The sequence below is a fragment of the Erithacus rubecula genome (genome assembly GCF_903797595.1).
Source record: "Erithacus rubecula genome assembly, chromosome: 1".
NCBI classification, from domain to species: domain Eukaryota; kingdom Metazoa; phylum Chordata; class Aves; order Passeriformes; family Muscicapidae; genus Erithacus; species Erithacus rubecula.
Window position 1 is genome coordinate 76846264 of NC_136658.1, and position 19648 is coordinate 76865911.

A 19648-nucleotide genomic window follows, 5' to 3' on the forward strand; every position below is an offset into this window, starting at 1 on the left:
AGCACCATAATGCAGAATGGCCTTTGTTGCTCAGTAGATTTTTTTTTTTTTAAATGTGATTTCCACATTTACTCTGTCTGTAAACTTAGCAGTGGTTAAGCACATTGCATATCTAATTATGGCTACAACTGCAGCTATATTGGAAACTATTCCCACAAGACTATTTTGTAAAAATACATGTTGTCTTTCCTTTGCAGTCTGATGTGTCTGACCCTCGCTGGATTAGCTGGTACATCAGAAACTAATGATGCTTAACTTCTTGGGTTTAAGCTTATTAGTTAATAATATGATTTTTTTTTTTCGTGTTTCTTTTGTTTGTAAGTCAAGATTTGAGAGTTACAAATTGATGAAATTAATGTTTGGACCATTGAAAATGATGTCAAATGATGTTAGATAGTATAAGCTTTACCGAAATCTCTGGGAATTCTGCTTTTGTCTAGGTAACGAAACATTATATGAGATACACTTAAAACTAAGAGCTGCTTTCAATTAGTATTTGCTTTCCTTGCAGATTTTCACAGCACTGCCACCCTTTACTCTGGGAATTTTTGAACGATCGTGTACTCAAGATAGCATGCTTAGATTTCCACAGCTATACAAAATCACTCAAAATGCAGATGGTTTCAACACAAGGGTAAGGGAAATCCTGTTACTCTAAGAAAAAAAAGAGCATTCTTATATTCCAGTTTTTCCTTGTCAGAAAATAACTTGTTTCCTGATGTTACTTCTGCTTTATGCTAACCACTGATTGTTCAGCCTTCCAGTTAAATAAAAATCCAAGACAATATTTTTTATTTAAATAGAAAACATCCTTGTTTATAAATAAGGATTTTCTGCTGCAACTTCACTTGAAACTGGTCCTGAAATACCCATAAACTTTGTTTCAAGGTTAGATTGATATCAAAGTATAATTTTTCAATTCACAGCTACTGATAAGTCATGATGACATCACCTGGATTTATTTAACATATGTGTTGTCGTAATACTCCCTGCTAGAGTGCTTTTTCATAGTGTGTATGGCTGTGTTCCAGTAGTTCTTTTGGAAATCAGAATTTGAATTGGCTTATTTGAGTTTTGAAGAAAACATTTTACTCCATTTTTCTATTTAAATGCTGGAGAATGCCAGCCTTTGGTATTCTGTCTTTTCCCTAATAAGCACATCTAAATGTACTTCTGAATCAAGGAAGTTCTATTATTGCTTTGTTTGGAAAGGAAATTGTAGGGTACCTAAAGCTCTACGTTGTGCAAAATTGCATTATCTGCTAGTTAAAACTGTGGAGCACAAAGTATTTTCCCATTAAAAGAAAATAGAACATTTCATAATGCTGAATCACTCTTTTAAAGTCATTTTTTGAGGTAATTAAACAAAGTGGACTCAATCTGTCTGCCTTATTTCAATAAAGATCTTAAACTGAAGCATACTTGCCTATTATGCTTCAAGTTGGCAGAATAAAATGATTGAACTGGACCAGTGTTTTCTTGTGAAAGAGTAGAAATTGTAGGAGAAAATAGATCCTGCAGAAGTGTAGGTATTTCACTTCAGGACAAACATTTTCTGACTCTAAACTATACAATAGAGTGTTTGTTAGGAGTTAGAGAGAGGTCAAGAGTTTTGGACTTTACTGATGGCTTGGTTTGTTTTCCCTCAGGTTTTCTGGGGTCACTGCATCAATGCCCTTATCCATTCCATCATTCTTTTCTGGTTTCCACTGAAAGTGCTGGAGCATGGTAAGAGCTTCATTATTTCTTACGTCAGTAAATGATGTTCAGTCTTACAGAACCAGTGTGTTTGCAGAAGGGGGGTCGTGCCAAGTCCCAAGAAATAATGCTGCCAGACAGTTCAATAGTCTTTAGCTGCTGAGCTTGGCGGGTTGTCTAGTGGCTTTCAGAAATTATTCTAATTTAACATAATTATTATTCATATAGTGATTTTAATAGGTGAAAAATGAAACTACTGCTTTGCTAAGAAGTCTTACCTAAATACTGAGTGATGTTTCACAAAATGCCTTTTTTTATGGTAATGTGTTGAGATCTCAGCATTTGATTGAATAATGTTCTTATGGCAGCTGCCTTAGAACAGTTTGCTGTATGTCTTGTTGGAACTCTCCTATTCCATAACACAGTACTGTGAAAAAGAATTGGCTGGAATGGAAGTAAACAAGATCAAGAGTCAGAGATACTGGGGAAATGAGACTGGTTACAAATTAGGGTTATTAAGTCTTGCTTTTCAGGGTAATGCAACTACATGGTATTTCAGGGACCAGTAAATCCCATATGGTTTCTACCTAGCTTTCCAGTATAGTTGTGTGGGTGGGAAAAGCCATAGAAAATCTGTTTTTTGATTGTAGTAAGAAATAGGGTTAGATCATATAAGGAATTTAGGGCTGGGGTGGAGAATATTTGTCTAAAATAATAAATTTTTCACAAGTGAAACTCTTTCCTGGAAGACATAGATTTTAAGAAAACTTTCTACCCTCCAGAATCGATTAACTGGGCAGGAAATGAAATAAATAAAAAGGGAGGGAAGATGAATGTTTGTGTCAGAGGCAGGATAGTAAAGATACTTACAGGGGTTAGGTTCATGTTTGTCTACTTGGCTGATTAAAATGTCAGTATCATATCCTCACTGGGAACTTCACATGCTGGCTGATGGACCACGTAAGAAAGGGACTTCCCTTTCCTGTGCACATGGGCTAAAAGATGGTTCCATTTTGTGGGAGAGGGGTTTTTATGGTCGATTGTTTTTTGTTTTGATTTGAGGAGTTTTGTTGTTCTTTTACACTGTTTTTATGACAAATAATAATCTTGAATAGCTCCTCAAAATTCAACTGCAGAAATTTAGGTCGATATCTGTAGTGTTTGTAATTAAAATTACATAGTCTTCCATAGATGTTTTTCTAGTTCCTGAAAAGATAATATGCTTTTCATTTCAACAATTAGAATTAAAAGACTGAAATACCACCTCAAAGGGTAGCTTTCTGAGTTCCTTTGAATGGGTTGCTTAGTTTGTTTTCCAGAGAAGAATGAATATTGAATTTTCAAGTTTCTTTGCATTTCCAAGTGCAAGAAGGATTTCAGTGCCAGAGACAAAATTGTGCCATTCACACTGAGGCACTGAGGTTCTTAACCTCTTGAGTTCCTTAGAATGTGAAGTGCATGTAGTCCATGAATGGACACTTGTATAGCTTCAAAGATGAATGTTCACTGAGCATCCTGCTGTTCTCATTAGCACAAATATCATTCCTTTCAGGACTGTGTAGCCTCCCAAAGTGAAAGGTCATGGAAAACACCAAAAAATAAAGACGTTAACTTGCTGCATTAAAATATATAATTTTAAAACAATTGAGACTTACAGGAAAATGTATTCAGTTGTTTAAATGTTCACTGTGATGTTGCACTAGAGCGTGGCCATGTCTTGTCAGCTTATTCTAGCAAAACTGATACGTGTTTAGGCATGCCTTTTTCTTAATAAACTGAGCCTTTTGGCACCAACAGCATTTGGCATGAGAAACTAAGTTCCCTAGTGCTCTTCACGTTTTTCATTGCCACCAGGGGAAAGAGCAGGGTGACTGTAAAATCTTGGTTGTGTCCCTGAATGATGTGGTAAATGCCTGAAGCCACAGGGGAGGAGTTGGGCTGTGGAAGATGCCAGTGGCTAGAAACCAAGCCAATTCCTAATGTAGCTGTCTCAGGCTTTAGCTCCACTTCCAGTGTTAGTCATTAGTCTATCTGCTGCTGTTTCTTAGTAGTTAATATTGAAAATAAAGCAGGGATAGAACTAGCAACTTCTGGAAAAATATTCAGAGCTTGTCAGTTCTTTGGAGACAGCCACACAGTAGAAGGAAAACAAAACAAGTAGCTTGAGTTAACTGTACTGACTAAATATATAGGGGTTTTTTTGCTGTAAGCTAGGCAGGATCTTCATCATGGAGATCAGGGTGTCAGGAACTCTTCTTTATAGGCTTAAAAATTTACTGATCCTGGAGTACACAACCTTTGTTTAAGAATGTCAGATCCAGTTTGTCAAATGAATCTAACAAAGTGTTACTGTCATGGATGTCTTCAGAGGCTACCTAGAACAGAGGCTAGAAAGTGTTGAAGGAATAAAGTAGGTATTTTTAAAAAAGGCCTTCAAAGGATACACCTTGGGCAATACAAGAGCCCAGCCAAAGTTACACCCAAGATGGATGGATCACACATTTTCACACTTTATATGTTTTGGTCCATTTACATATTGGGGTTAATTGTCTAATTGCAGCTTCAGATTATGAAGTCCCACCCTCCCAGTTTGTTCTCCTCAATTCACTGTTTATACTTCTTGGATCTGAAACGGCAACAGTGTTCTTGGTTCTCAGGCTGGAAAAGGATTGTTTTGTCTAAATTGTGAAGAGAACTTACTAATGCTTTGTATTGAGTTCAGAGTTATATACTAATGCAGTATAGAATCTGGAAAATATAAAAGCTAAAACTTAAGGCATTGTCATGGTAGAAGCTCGCTGTTCTAGGCAGTATGTGTTTAGGAATGAGTCCAAGGTTTTATCTTAAGCCTTTTTGTCCCTTCTGTTCATGTATTTCCCTAGCAGTTGTCTTAAAACATGCGAAAATAGCAATACTGATCATGCTTGAGTAATGCTTGAAAACTCCTGTGAGTTTCAGTTGTCATTCATGTGGTGGTTCAATGTGTTTTCATGGTGTTCCAGTTTGATTCAGCAAGGGCTGAGAGCCTAAATGACATTTGAACTATTGCCAAGCTTGGCACTTTCAAATGATATCTTAACATGTATGTAATGTGAACCCTTGTGCACACTTGATAGAGAACTGGTGGATAGTGACTGAATATTGCTCAGTTATTGAACTAACCTCCAGTGGGATATTGTATGTTTGTATGTGTCCCTTACAGATGTAACTGTCACTGCTCTTCTTAATTCAACTCTTTCATCACAAGTCAACTGGTGTTTTACTGCTTTTTCATCATAGGCATGCAAATAATAAGTATTGTTAGAGGTGACAATTAATACAGGACAGATAGCAACAGAAGAAGTGTCAGTGACATACCTCAGCTCTTACAGGCAAATTAGATGTTAAGTTCTGGTGAACACTGCCCCTTTTGCTAGGTCTGCTTCTGGGAGCCAGGACCATGGATGTGTGCTCTGCCTGAGCACTGTGTCTGAGGCCTGGCTGAGCACAACTTCTGCATTGCCATTACCTCACAACTTCTAAGAGTGCTTTTTGATGTTCAAAAAGAAAAGTTTGGGATCAGTTATTTTCTCCTGAAAATCTTGTTGTTCTTTATTCTGTTGATAAACTGATAAAAAATGTCTTTATCTTCTTTATCTTCTTTTCTTCTTCTTTCAGATGCAGTATTCACAAATGGACAGGGGGTTGACTATTTATTTGTTGGAAACATAGTTTACACTGTAAGTTTGTGTATCCTAGCAATTTTTGAATGGTAGAATTTCTTTCCAGCCTTTTTTTTCACCATGAGAAAATGGTGTAAACCTGAAGAAAGTGTGTGATTAAAATAAAATTGATCTGATGCCGTGTGCATGATTTTAGCTCTTCCTTTTAAATTTTTTTTCCCAGATATGTACCAACAATAGTTTATGCTCTGTTTCCCCATCCACTGCCAAATTCCTGGGTTGCTACCTAAATGGTAGTAGTTTTTTAGGTGTAAAGGGGAGATAGGGCCATGAACACCTTGGAATTTGAGAATGTTAGTAATGCAGTTGTCTTCTTTCTTTTTTTTTCCTTGCAGTATGTTGTAGTCACCGTTTGTCTGAAAGCTGGCTTGGAAACAACTGCATGGACTAGAGTAAGTACTTTCCAGTATCTTTCATTTTTATTAGCACACCTTCCTCCCTAATGAGTATTAATACAGATAAAAAGTGCTAAAAATCATTTGGGACTTGAGAGTTTTAATTGGGCCTTTACTATAAGGATAGACTGCTAAGCTCCCTAAATATGGAATGTAAGGGGAATGAACTTATAGATCACATGATATCTGTGATGAAAAAGGGCAGCCTGACAGAAGTGGGAAGAGTACACTAAAAGTGCATTGTCACCATCTCTACTTAAAAATGAGGAAAATTTTGCATGAAATCAACATACTAATGTAATTGCTTAAGAAAATGCATCAAGAAAATTATCCTTTGTAGCTCCTTCAAAATTAATGCAATAGAGAATGAAAGGTGCCTGCCCACAGATAAACAACTGGGCTTTGAAAACATCTTTTAACCAGGTAAAAAGAACTAGTGATGACTTCACATTGGTTGAGTTTGTTTTGTTGTTTTTGGGGGTTTTTTTTGAAGCTTAGTGTAATAAGGATGTTAGTTAAATAGTTATGTTGCTTTCTTGAGTTATTTACTTGAAATGGGCAAGTGCTCTGTTACTGGCAGGTGACAGAATCCAGTAGGGCAGTGAGCTCCAAAGAGTGTGAGGGATGGGGAGTGGCTCCTGTGTTGATGAACCTTCCACCTTTCTCCTCTCCTTTCCCTGAGCCCCTCTGAAACACTACTTTTTAAAAATTTTCATGGACTCCCTTTTTCTCCACACCAGTAAGATACTTTATGGGAATCCAGTTTTCATGATGTACAAAGAAACTCTGCCTTCAAGACTTAAGATGTTTTGAGGACATGTATTCTTATTCTACCAGTTTCTTGGAGGGTTTGACTTAAATCTTGTTAACCTCATTGCTTCTGTTAGTTGTAAAATGTTTTATTTCATTCCTCCCAGAGGAATCGTGAAGATCAATGAGCTAACATCTGTTCTGAATTTTAAAGATGAAATGCTATCTGTATGGGTTATTTAATTGTTAGGGAGATGTTAATATTTTCTGCCCCATTCTATCATCTACAAATAAAATCTGTGCTTATGCATCAGTTCTGTGTTGTGGATCAACATTTTAAAATGCAAAAATCCTTAAATTAATCCCTTGTGCACCAGAGAAGTATATAACCAAGTCAGCATTGAAGGCATGTGAGCTTGTTTAGACCCTGTTTTGTTGTGAATTGTTTGATGGTTTCTCTTTTGTCTATTTTTTCAGTCATTTGGGGTTCCCCCATTTCTAAACTTATTTTTATAGGATACCATAATTTTTAGTAGATATTGGAGTTGAATAGCACTGGCATTTTGCAGAGAAATAATTGTTATTCAGATTCTAAACAGTTGTGTTTAGAATCAACTTTTTTCAATATTTCTAAATCCTGTCCCATTGCTTGGAGCGCTGATTCTCATCATCTCAAAATCTGATGTTGGTTATAGTTTCAGCTGTGTGTGAATCAACACACAGAGACTATTTAAGTTACTTGAAGAGTATTAAATTTACAACACTGAGTTAAGCCTCTTCTCCATCATCAAGAGGATTTGTTGCAGGCAATTTGTTCTAGAGAGTGAGAGGGACGCTGCCACTTGGGAAAACATGCTGGTTTCAGCAGAAGCTTTAAATAAATATCACAGGCAAAGTGTTTGGGAGCCTGGTATATCCAGTAGGTAGTGTGGAAAGAAAGGTTGAGATAAAAGTGGTAACATAATGCACAATAAAATCCACACATTGAAGGTGTGTGGGGTAGCTTCATGTTATATGTGGCCGATCTGGAACACTGCAGTAGGCTTTTTCCCAAACACAATCATCTTTTTTCATCACTTTACCACACTATAGGAACTGCTTCAGATAAGCAGGGCACATGGGAGAGCCACAGACTCTGTCCAGTTTTTATACAAGAGCATTGATTTCTGGTTTTCTGTCATTCATTTAACACATTTGATGTGCTCACTTCTGGTTTTACACGTGATGTCTCCAGGGGTAAATGCAGATGTCAGTGGAGAATCAACAGGGCAAAGTTTGGTGGGATGAGTGTGTAAGGAGCATTTTCAAGCAGGGCAAGGAGGGCTCTTCCAGAACTCAGAAGCTCATTTAAAGGTAGAGAAGCAGTTTGGGCAGATATAAGGCTCATATAATGACATGACTGGGATAACCATGAGAAGAAGGTAAAGACAACATAAAATGAGCAACGTCTGCTCAGCTGGAAGGGGTGAAGATCTGCAAAACTTGAAAACTGTCCTAGCAGCAGAATGGAAAGAAAAACTTGGGTGAGACAAAAAAAAACAGATGTCATTTCACTAGCATAAATACACTTCCTACAAAATAAGGCTACATATGAGATTGGGTTCTCTGCTTGCTTTTATTTTTACTGGTTTTAGACAAAAAGTCCAGGAGCTAGGGAAGCACTAGTCCAAGCTCTCCTGAGCCTTCTGTCCACTTGTCTGAGAGGAAGGCTGTGGCTCAAGAAAAGATATCACATCGTTTTCAGAATGCAGTGATGGTGCTGTTCTGCCATTGCATGGGGCTGACTTTTCTTAAAGATGAGTTCTAGCAGCAGCACTGTAGTACTTGATCTTTAGGGAGCTGAGAACTACAGTTGCTCACTAGGGCAGGGTTCTAGACAGAATCTTGGTGTGAATTCTGCCCAGTTTTCAGAAAAATAAGTAGACTGAAAGGATAAAACCCCCCAAGTGTTTTTAAAAAAATCCTTTCATTTCTTGCTTTTCTTCACATTAAAACTGAATTGAGCATGTACGTGAATATTTTGGAGTTTTTGTTTGTTATGTAGGGGATTGGGGCTGGGTTTTGTAGGTTTTTTGTTTGTTTGTTTTAAATAAGGAGGTAGTTAGTTAGTTTGTTTGTTTGTTTGTTTTAAATAAGGAGTTGCTTATTTTTACTGAGGTCAGATCTCCTGGGTGAAACAGAGTAAGTAGTGAAGTTTGAAAACAAATCTTCCTGCCCTCTCCAGGAAGGGGCCTATCCCATGTCTTGCCCAGCAACTTTTAGGGTTGAACAAAATTCCACTTTCTGAGAGTGCCTAGAAGAGTGTTCTTTCCACTGCCTCTGACATTTTGTCATATGAATGCTTCTACTGTAAGGTAGCCTCTAGTTGATCCCAGCTATCTGCCAGACTGCACTGGTGCTGCAGGCTCCTTGTTTGTTTTCATTGCCTGCTGGAGAAATCTGTCCTTTCTGAGCTTCCCTTTCTGAGGATGTCCAGCAGCTGCAGATTAGGAGCAATCTTCTCCTCCTTTCAAAAGTTAGTGTTTATCTCACGGCAAGCAGAATACAATATTCAGACACTTCTTTGGTTCTCAGACATACTGTTCAAAAAGTCAACAGACACAGTCATCCAGTAGGAAGTATAAAGCCAAGAGCTGAACAAACACGCTGTGTCCACCAGCATCCAGTATGTGAATTCATTCCCATGTTCCTGAGCTCATATGTAATTAGTAATTAAGATTTATGCAGGTACTTCTCTGAATTGGAGCCAAAGTCATCAGCCACAGGAGTTGTTGGCATCCAGAAAAGCTGGAGCCAATAATGAGCTCAGTTGCTTGTTACAACTGAAATTACTGGTTCCATCCACTGCAGTGTAAAAGTAAAACAACTTAAATAATCCGGAACAGAAAAACAGTTTGGGTGTGTAGGAAAAATTATTTTAATGCAACTGAGAAGAAGTTTGTGCTGGATGTGCTCTCAGTCATTTAATATTGCTTTTATTTTCTCATACAGAGCCTACAGACTAGTAAAGAACCAGTAAAGATGTAACTGCATTGCATATCTGTAAATCAATTAGAACACCTTTAAAATAAAAGCAAAGTTGATCAGTAGGTGTTGGTTGTGGTAGTGTATTACACAGCACTGAATCTTCCTCCAGGGAGGGTGCGTGATGTATGTGGCATGTATGTATACACCACCATAAGGGATTCGTCCATGTGAACTTTAACCTTTGAAAATTTCTGCCTTGATTTATGTGTTGAATCTGGCATGTGCATGACAGGATACAGGAACTAGATGAGAGAAATCATGGTTCCAAGGAAAATCTGACAAAGTTTTCAGAGTTCCAAATAAGACAAATTGGCTGAGAAGGGTATCTGTCTGTCCTGCTCTAAGGCAAAGATTAAAGAGAAGTGGTTTGTGCTGTTTGAACAACCTGTGCTACTGGCCCAAAACCAAGAGCAGTAGACAGGCGTGAGTGAGACCGACAGAGACCTGAGCAGGGCAACACTTGAGGGCTGGGTGAGAGGAGGAAGTGCCGTGTGTTGACTGTGCTTGTCTCCCTGTTGTTGGCAGTTCAGCCACCTGGCCGTCTGGGGCAGCATGCTGCTGTGGCTCGTGTTCTTCGGCGTGTACTCGGCCATCTGGCCCGCCTTCCCCATCGCGCCCGACATGCTGGGCCAGGTCAGTATGACAGCCCTGCCTCCCGCTCCCCAGCCTCACTCTGTGCTAGCCAGAGGAATCAGCCTTCCTTTGAACCTCTTCTTGGTCCCTCTATTCATTTGGCTCCATCTCCTCATGAGGAGCTCTCTTTCTCCCCCAGACTGACATCATCCATGCACTGTGGGCACTATATGACAATTCGCCATTCGCTGTGACGGCGGTGGGAATGGCTCTTTTATTAGATTTTGTGTGTTTGGCAAAATGTCATATTTGGTTTAGAATTTAGTTTTGTTTTTAGTTTTCCATATGTTTTGTTTCATATTGTTGCTTTTTACCTTCATTGATTTTAAATAAAGAGAATTTCCTTGAGAATAGCATGAAATGGTCAAAAGCAGGAGAGTTGATACATTACTGATTACAGTCCTGGAGGAATTCTGGGTTTGTTCCATCCAGTTGAGCTCCAGTTGGTAAAATTTTTCCTTCAGTGTCATTATTTCAGCCCTTGGTGAGAAGATTGAATCATAAGCCTGTCAAAATCACTCAAGAGCCTTGTGCATATTTAAAATAGAGGGATTGCAATTAACAATTGTAATAATTAAGGCTTTAATTGCATGATAAAAAGTTATTTTGTAGAGGTGAAACTGCTTTCAAATTTACCAGAAAAATGTACTCAGTTCTTCAGTGCAAAGATGTGGTTTATTATACAGAAAGAAGAAAAGCTATCTAATACTTTTAATAAATTATATGGTTAGAAATTTATTTTTTTAAAAGTCAAGTGATGACAGTTAAATTTTTGAGATTACTCCCATGTTCATATTCATCAAGAGCAGTCAGGCATGATTTTGTTTCTATTCTGGCTTAATACATATTTTATTATTATGTTCTAAAACACTGAGGATAATGGAGGCTGTGATTCATTTCCATGGACAGCTTTTTACAGCCAAAACTGACAGCTGACAGGCTGGGATGAGCAAGTTAAGTGACTGACAGGCAAAGCCTCAGTTCTCTGGTAGTGTTTCATGGTGATCTTGCACATACAGCACCAGTAGCTCTGATTCACATTTTCATGTATTGGGAAGGAATTTGACTTCAGTGTCATGCAGAGTTGAGAATGACTTGTCCTCCACAGCAGGCTTTAGTGCTGCCATTAACATGTCAGCCTTCTAAAATGTAGACAGTACAGTGAAATGTTGTTTCACATATAAGGGGCTAAACTATGGGCTTTAACTTGCTGTTGCCTTTCTTTTTTTCCCAAAAGGGACTCTTATTTTTTTTGCTACTTAAGCAAAATTCATGTTGTGTTGGTCATCAGCATTTGCTGCAGCATATAAAACCACAGGTCTTGGAACAAAACTTTTGTATTAATGAAGCTTTGGTTTTTGTTGAGTTTTTAGAAAGTGTTTGTATTTAACCTTTGGTTTTATGCCCTGATTTTCTGACATTATGACTTGAGAAGTGGTACTAATATCTTGCAAAGATGAAAATAATCTATTCTCCCTTTTTTTTTTTTTCTTTTTTTTTTTTTTTTTAATGGAGAACACATTTACCTTTACAGGCAGAGCATTCAGTCCAATACTTGTGGAGCTGTGTATCTGGATCAGTAATTATCAGTCTAAAATGTTAAGGATAGATTATCGTTTTAGAGAGATGATTTTTGAATTCAAGCAGTCAGAAATAAGTTGTTTTATGGCTTTCAGTGTGTTCTGGGGGTTTCAATATCATTCTACCAATTTTTTTGTACTTTTGAGATAAGAAGCAGCAGTTCAAAAATGTGGGGTTTTTTTTTCTTTTTTTTCCCTTTTTTATCCTTTTGTAAAGTCAAGGAAAGCTCCCAGGGTAAAGAGAGCTTGTTTAACACTTGCATTAACTTCCACAAAGTCTCTTGAGTAATTGATTGCTGTCATGAAACCAGCTCATGGTGAAATGAGCTGGGACTGTGCTAGGCTCTAGTCAGTAAAATGAGTTGCCTTGCTGCTCCTAGACTTAAGCAATTTCTTTACTCTTGCTGTATTCTTTTGTTCATTTATAAGTAATCAAGGTGTTTTAAAAGCCTTGTTCTTGTTTCAGACTTTGCTAGTGTGTTTATCTTCAAGGGAGCTGATTTTACTTGGAATTGTCATTAGTATTTGTGCCAGCCAGGACTATGTGCCATCAGTAGAAGGCACATGAGGTACAAAACATTTTATTCAGTTGTTTCACCAAATGTAGGCATGAAACCTAGCAGATTTATAAGTATGTGATGCTTTGTTCCTGCTGGGGTTTGTTTAACTGTTTGCATTAAGTATTCCTTTCTTTTGCTCATAATATCTTGAGCGTTCTCACAGGAAAATGATACCATTTTTCCTCCTTGAGGGCAAGGGAAAGCGACTTACTTATTCTGTCGTGTCGGAGTCAACATATTTCTTCTGTTTACACTACAATATTAATAATGAAATATATGACATGTGACATATTAAGACAAAGCCTTGATTAAAATCTCAATAATCCTTAAGAGAAATTTTCCAATAGTATGACATCTGGTACTTTGGAAACAAACTGTCTTCTTTGGGGGAACCTTTTCAGACACACAATTTCCCTTCAATAGTATCAGAAATAATAATGTAAGAACAAGAAAACTCTCTGGTAGCTCTCTTGGCTTTCCTGAATTTTTTGTATTTTTTCAAGTGAATTTTTTTGAATATTTACAGAAAAGAGTGACACTGAGAAAAGTTGTTGCCTTTTTTTTTTTGCCTTGCCTTTGGAGCCAAGATGCTCCAATGGGAACTGATTTCTTTTGAATGGTTGCTTCCAGTTGACAATATTTTGTACAGTATATGAATCCTTTCTCTCCTTTTGGGTAGTTGCAACTTACCACCACAGACTTGTGAAAGAAAGTAGATGTTTTTGTTTTTAGAAAGAGCTACCTAGTTTGATACTCATTAACTGAAATGGTACAGATGGAAGAAGTGGTACAGAAATGTGCCACTCTGAGGATGTGAATTCCTGTTTAATTATCATGTCCCTGAACTTATGGGGCTTTTAGCTCATAACTCAGTGGTTATTTTGTTGAAATACACAGTGGTATTTTGTTGACGAGCACATTAACCACAGTCCTGCCCTCATGCAATCTTGTTTTTTTGCCTTGAGTGTTTTGTTTGTTTGTTTGGATATTTGGTGCCCTGGAGGGAACAGTATGTCATACATACTGTCATACATGTGGTGTAAGAAATATGCTGCTAATTCTCTGTTATTGTATTGATTTATTCAACAGAATTGAAGCAAGCATACTTTAGGTTCATGGGAATAATATTGCACTGTATGGAATTCAAGTCTGTATGCAGATATTCCCTCCCCCACCTGTCTAAATACCTGTACCTGAAAGCATCCACATGTGTACAAGAAAATACTTTGAAAGTGATTATGCATTGAGTCTTGATCTAGACATTACCTAAGATGAAGAAAAGCAGGTATCTTCTTTCCCCACCTTGAGCTGAAGTTTTCAGTGTTTTAAGGGAGTGTAGGGCTGCCAGGAAAAGGAGTATTCCTATCACCCCTCTGTAGCATCTGCTTGTTGATGAAAGAACTACTACTTAGCTGTGTTTCTTTGTTCCAGTTTATTTACCTTGTGTTTTGTGTCTTCCTCATTAGTTGTTGTTACCATTAAGGAAGTATCTTTAGGAAGATGGGTATCAGTCTCATTGTTTCTGCCTGAAGGAAAGGGTTTTAATCTGGTTTAGAGAGAGGTGTGCTGTGGTAATTTTAAAGTGCAGGTTAGTGTTTCAATTTTTTTAGACTTCTGCTTTGTGCTGTATGTGGTGATGTTGCAGAACTGCGGTTTAACAATCGTGTTGATCTTGGGGTGTCATTAAGAGGCCCATCCCTTCAGAACCTCATGGCTGGAGGTTTTGAAATTGGGGCTGCTGTGCCTCCCAGATGCCTTTATACAGCTGTGTTTGAGAGAAGACTTCTTGAATCACAGTCCAAATAGCACAGCTGAAACAGCTCCATGTCAGAGCTACTTTTGTAGCTGTAATTGCAGGCATGCTATTATTTCCTAGACCTCTGCACATCCTTGACAGAAGATACTTATTTCTGCTTCTGTCAGATTCTAGCTTGGTTATTTGTCTGCTTATGATGACTTTTAAAGAAGCTGCACATGAGCTTTAACTGGATTAAAGGTGCTTTTCGAAAGATCTCAGTAATGGAGATCTCTAGTTGATCCCATGTAATGTGACAGTAGCAGGACTTGCTTGTTTTAATGGTTTTTTAAGAAGACATCTGTGCTTCTTTTAGTAAAGCTTCCCATTCATCTGTGTGTATGGCATTAGCAAGATGTGCTTGCCTTGACCATTGCACTATTGTTGGCTTTTGAGGGAGGGAGGTGATGTAGATAAAGGGTGTGATGGACTCGTGTTGCATGGTTGGTTTTGTAGTTGGCCTTCGATCTGAAACTCCGAAATCTTGCTGATTGAGTTCTTACCAAAGCATGTGAGAAAACTTTGTGGTTCTCAAGACTTGGAAACAACACGAAACAACTCCAAAAATCCTAGAGGCAAGATAAGAATCACATTACTGCCCTTCCAAATCCACACTGCAAAGCTGACAGCTTAATGTATATTTTTGTGTTCTCCAGATTATTTTTGTCTTACTCTCTACATTTGAATTGTTTTCCAGAGGTCTCAGTTGTTGTTCTCTCTGGCTTCTCTTATTTCCACAGTTTGGTGCTAGTTAGAAAATTGGCTGTTCTGATTGTGGTTTGTTTGTCTGCAATCAGTTGCACATTACATTGTGGTGTCAATATTTTGGTTGGTGAAAATGCTTCATCCAGCTGTTAGGCACAAATCAGACTTTGCCTGCAGATTGAGGTCTTAATGCCTGCTAATCATGTTTGTTTTTATTATTATGCACAGAGGTCTCAGTGGCATTTGATGTGGTTTTGGAACATTTTCTGCAGTTTTGGACTAGGCTCTGAGCAGACAAATTAGACTAACGAAGCATGCATATGTTTTTAAGCATCTGTTGAAGGAGTGGGTTTGTTGTTTTTATGAGCCACACATGGCTTTCAGAAATTAATCTCTCACTTCTAGATATCTGGCATTGTGTTATACTATGTCATACACCACAAAGATGAAAATAAATGGAGATAAATGAATATTTTTATAAGTTGTGAATGTGAAACTAATAGATTAGGCATGCTTATTTTCTGCATGCTAATCCCCCAAAACATGCCCCTTTTACCTATTTGGCAACTTTGAAGCAAACCTGTTCTAAATATTTCTAAAAGATGTCCCAGATTTAATTTCTCCTTAGGAAATATTGTACAAAGGCTTTAAAGCAGGACTGTATATGCAGCTGTGCCCAGCACTGTGCTGGCATTTCCTATATAGAGCCATGTGAAAATAGTGTTAAGCCAGAAGCATAAATACATGTTCAGGTTTGGGAACTGGCAGTGCAGTGCAAGGCTTCAAACTTCTCCAAAGTTTGCATGTGCTTACTTTCACTTCTTGGTTCCTGCTCTGCAGAAGAACTGTGGCTAGCAGGTGAGTGTGTTAAATAGGGGAGCAATAGCAAAGGGAATGGTTGTCAATGGTTACAGGTTGTACAGATGTTGCAGAGGTGGTCAGTTGGTTTTTCTTCAGTATTGGAGTGTAACCTGGGACTCCAGCCATGCTGTCTGGGCAGTGTCGATTTGGAGATCAGGTAGCCTTAACAATGCTGCTTAGTAAAAAACACAGAGCATTTATACTTTAGTGTAATTGACCCATTATCCCAATTTACTGGCTTTTGAGTGGGAAGAGCACTGTCCGGGAGCAAGCTCCTTCACTCAGGCTGGAATTATCATTCTGTAGTAATGAAATGTGCTTCAGAAGTTACATCTTTTCGCAATTTGGAGTTCAGTGTTGCTTCATGTCCCTCAAAATTTTCCCAGATTGCTTTATTCGTATATTTTGAAGTAGCAAAGCCTTGTTGCAAGTTCGTGGAAAGATGTTTGGAAGATATCCTATTCCGTATTTTCTCAATTAGAAACAGCTGGCTTTTAAATATACAAGAGCAGCTACTGTATTGTACCAGAGGCAGTGTGTACTAATACTCATGTCTACAAAAAAAGTCTGTGTATTGAGCCCCGTTGACAACTAAGGACAAACTAAGAACGTATGACTTGCCACACTGGATCAGAGCATTCCTGATACAGGCTGTGTTCTGCATTAGAAATTTAAGGAGGAAAACCAAGCAGCTCTGCAGTGTGGGTTTGTCATGTATGACAAGGGTTTGTGTGTGCATCTCAGTGAAAGAAAAAGCTGTTCTGGTTGCTAAGTGGAAAGCAGCCAAGCAATTTTTATGCCTCTCATGAAGCAGCACTTGGCCCCTGCAGCATCTCTGGCAGATGAAGTTTGTGGGTCAGCAGTGCCCTGTGCAGGCTGGGCTGGGGCAGCACGAGAGGCTTGGTAGCCAGGAGATGTGGGTCTGCCTCAACATGTGGTCACTGCTGAGCACTGCTCAGTGAACAAGATGCATTCCAGCTGCTGTGAAGGCATCAAGCAATATCCCATTCCTGCATGGGTGTTGTTGCCTAAAGAATCTGGCATGATGAAGAAGGCCATGGCAGAGAGGATGTGGAAGCAGACCAGCAGGCTGCCATTCCCCTAATTGGCAGGACAGAAACAAAGGAAAGTGGCAGGGTAATTATGTACAGAAGATGGTTTTTAAAAGATTGTTTAAACTCATAGCAATGAAGTTGTGACTCCTTTACAAAGTAAGAGGAGCAGCAGATGGGATCTATTCCAGAGGGCAGGAGGTGACTGTCTGTGAGTTGGAATTAGTGGTTTTATGGCTTGCTTTGGTCACACTTGAGTCACTTTGTTTTTTGATGAATGCAGGGAAGCCCAAATAGCAGATATTTGGGGGTTGGTTTGGATGTTGTTTTTAACTTTGTTCCTTCGGGACAGAAGGGTCATGTTATGTTTTTATTTGAATTTACATATTATAAAGGGATTTTGTTTGTGGAAGATTTTTTGTTTGTTTAGCTGAATTTGCGTTCCATACCACTGTTTCTTTCCTTCACTAGTGCATTTCATTTTTGTAAGAGACATGCATAACTATTTCACATGGGAAAATATTTCCAGATCAATTTGAAACATACCTTTATTCCCTTTCCTCCCTAAAGTATATGTTTCATGAGATCATTCCCCCCCCCCCCCCCCCCCCAGTTGTATTATGTCAAAATTTGATCCAAAAAGCCCTGAGGAGTAGAAATGATCTCTCTTATATTGTTCTAAGGCAGGCATAGGTACACAGGCTTCAGGAGTAGTGAGGCTGGAAGGAACACAGCTCTTCCAAGTGCCCTGGCTGCTGGTGTGGGTCAGCAGGAACAGCCTGGCCCCCATGGCTTTCCTGTTAGCTCAAGAGCTGACAGCAGTGATGATATCTCCTGCTGCTTCTCTATTGGTGGATGTGCAGGCAAAAAGAAATTCAATGCAGCCACTTCTGGGAGAGCCTTTGGGGTTTTTGAGTCTGTGCAGGACACACTCTACCCATTTAACTTGTAGAGTGTAATTTCTCATTGGGGTATTTGCAACACCTGAGCTGGTGTTTTTCTACCAGTACTCTTGTCAGAAGGTATAGAAAAAAGAGTATCTCCAGAGAGCTGTGTTTTCTTTGGATTCAATAGGATTGATAGGAGAAAAGGACAGAATAATACAAGTGCTGTCCATATTATAATGCCTATAGTGTGAAGGGGTTGGTTATGTTTACATGGTCTCTGTAGCATAAAACCCAGCAGTGGTACCTCTCAGTAGGCTGATGTTGGAAAACAAGTTTCATTCACTATTAGGTGCTGCAGCCTCTTGCTAAGCATCTTTCAGAGCTACATCTTGCAGCTCTGAACACATCTCCCCTCTCTAGGATATGACTGAAGGCAGTTTCATGCTTAAGGTAGAATCAGTGCAGAGAAACCTTGGACAGTATTGTAGTCACATACACAAGAGCATAAGCTATATACTATAAGTATAAACAATCTTTCTCTATACCATGGAGTGCTTTGTGGTGGATGCTAGGTGAGGAGAAGGAGGGATTCAGTACAGTGGCTGAAATGTAGAATAAGAGTTAGAGCCAACATGGCATTTTTATTTTCAATAAATTGTCCCAAATGCAAGGTCAAACAGCATTTCTCTGCAGTTACTACTTACCACTTCTTGCCCTGTTCAGTATCTGGGATTGGCAGTTCCTGTCAAAAGTAATGAGCTAGAACAATATAATATGCAAACTTGCTTTCATCATCTCATTCACATTTCGATTGAAATGGTTTGTATCTCATGTTGGAAGATTTCTGAGAAGGAAAAGAATAAACACCTACCAGCCATCAGCTCCTCCTGTAATAGGCTGTGAGCTGCACCCAGTACTGAGCAAAGGACATTCTGAGGGAATGAGAGTTTCAATACCGTACTCAATTCATTGCTTGCCATTGCATGGGTGTAAAAAATGTGTGACTCAAAGAAAAGATGCTATGGTTGTCAAAGTGTCATTTTGTACTTTACAAAAAATGGCTGTCACCTTTGCAAGGATCTCTTTTGTGCAGTGTTTTGGCATCTGTTCTATTAAATATCTGAAGGGTTTTCTTTTGGCATTTTGTCATTAGTACTCTGGTTCCAATATGTATCTAAGCAGCATGTTATCTAGCAGTCTGTGTACATGCAGTAGAATCACTAGTGTTAGGCATTTTATTTTCAGATATACAATAATCTTGTGGGGTTCTGAAAGAATTTTAAGAAAGATATACCAAAATGGATGCTTTTAGGCTATTTCTATTTCAGAGAAGCATGAAAAGTAATTACTTTTTTGCTTTGCTTCAACAGAAGCTGCATTCAGGAAAAGCCTTTCCGAATTCAAGTGAAGTTTGTCCACTCTGAAGCAGAAATCAGAGGAATTTCTTTGATAATGTTACACAGTTGACTTTTGTTGTGCTTCTGTAAAAGTGGGTATCAATATAACGAGAAATTTTAAAACACAGAGGAGGGAGAAGTGAGTATATGGAATAACCACCAGGTATCTGGTGGGGAGAAGAACAACTGAAATAAGGCTCTGTGTTAATCAGGTACCTGTACAAAGTGCTGTTATTTGGGGCTAGGCAAAATCTCGTTTAGCTGTTGGGTCTCAGCATTACCGTTCATTCAGAACGAATGTGAAGAGCAGTTGAACTCTTGAATCACTGGCATCCTCACTCAGACCAAAAGGCAGATGAAAGGCAGCCACAAAATCCAAAATGTCTTCCAAAGACCAAATAAAAGTTTAGTGACAAGTGTATTTGATTTCAGCTGTGTATAAGGAAGAAAATATGGAATTATATTTAAAAGTTGGAAATGACCAAAGAGGGACCTGAGAGGGAGCTTCTGAGTAAAATTACTGAATTTTTAATTGGAACTGTGAAGAGTAGTTGTGGTCTGGTTTCCTAATGTTAAACATCAGAAA

At 38.6% G+C, this 19648-nt stretch overlaps 1 protein-coding gene across 1 annotated transcript in view; it reads left to right on the forward strand.

The window, feature by feature from the left end:
• The window catches only part of ATP8A2 (ATPase phospholipid transporting 8A2), a gene marked incomplete at its 5' end in the record, with an annotated part of 312234 nt that overhangs the window by 204763 nt on the left and 87823 nt on the right, over positions 1-19648 (forward strand). The window contains 5 exons of the mRNA XM_079298009.1: positions 512-634; positions 1650-1728; positions 5356-5417; positions 5756-5812; positions 10118-10225. Coding sequence (XP_079154135.1) covers positions 512-634; positions 1650-1728; positions 5356-5417; positions 5756-5812; positions 10118-10225 — 429 coding nt within the window. The remainder of the gene's footprint in view (positions 1-511; positions 635-1649; positions 1729-5355; positions 5418-5755; positions 5813-10117; positions 10226-19648) is intronic.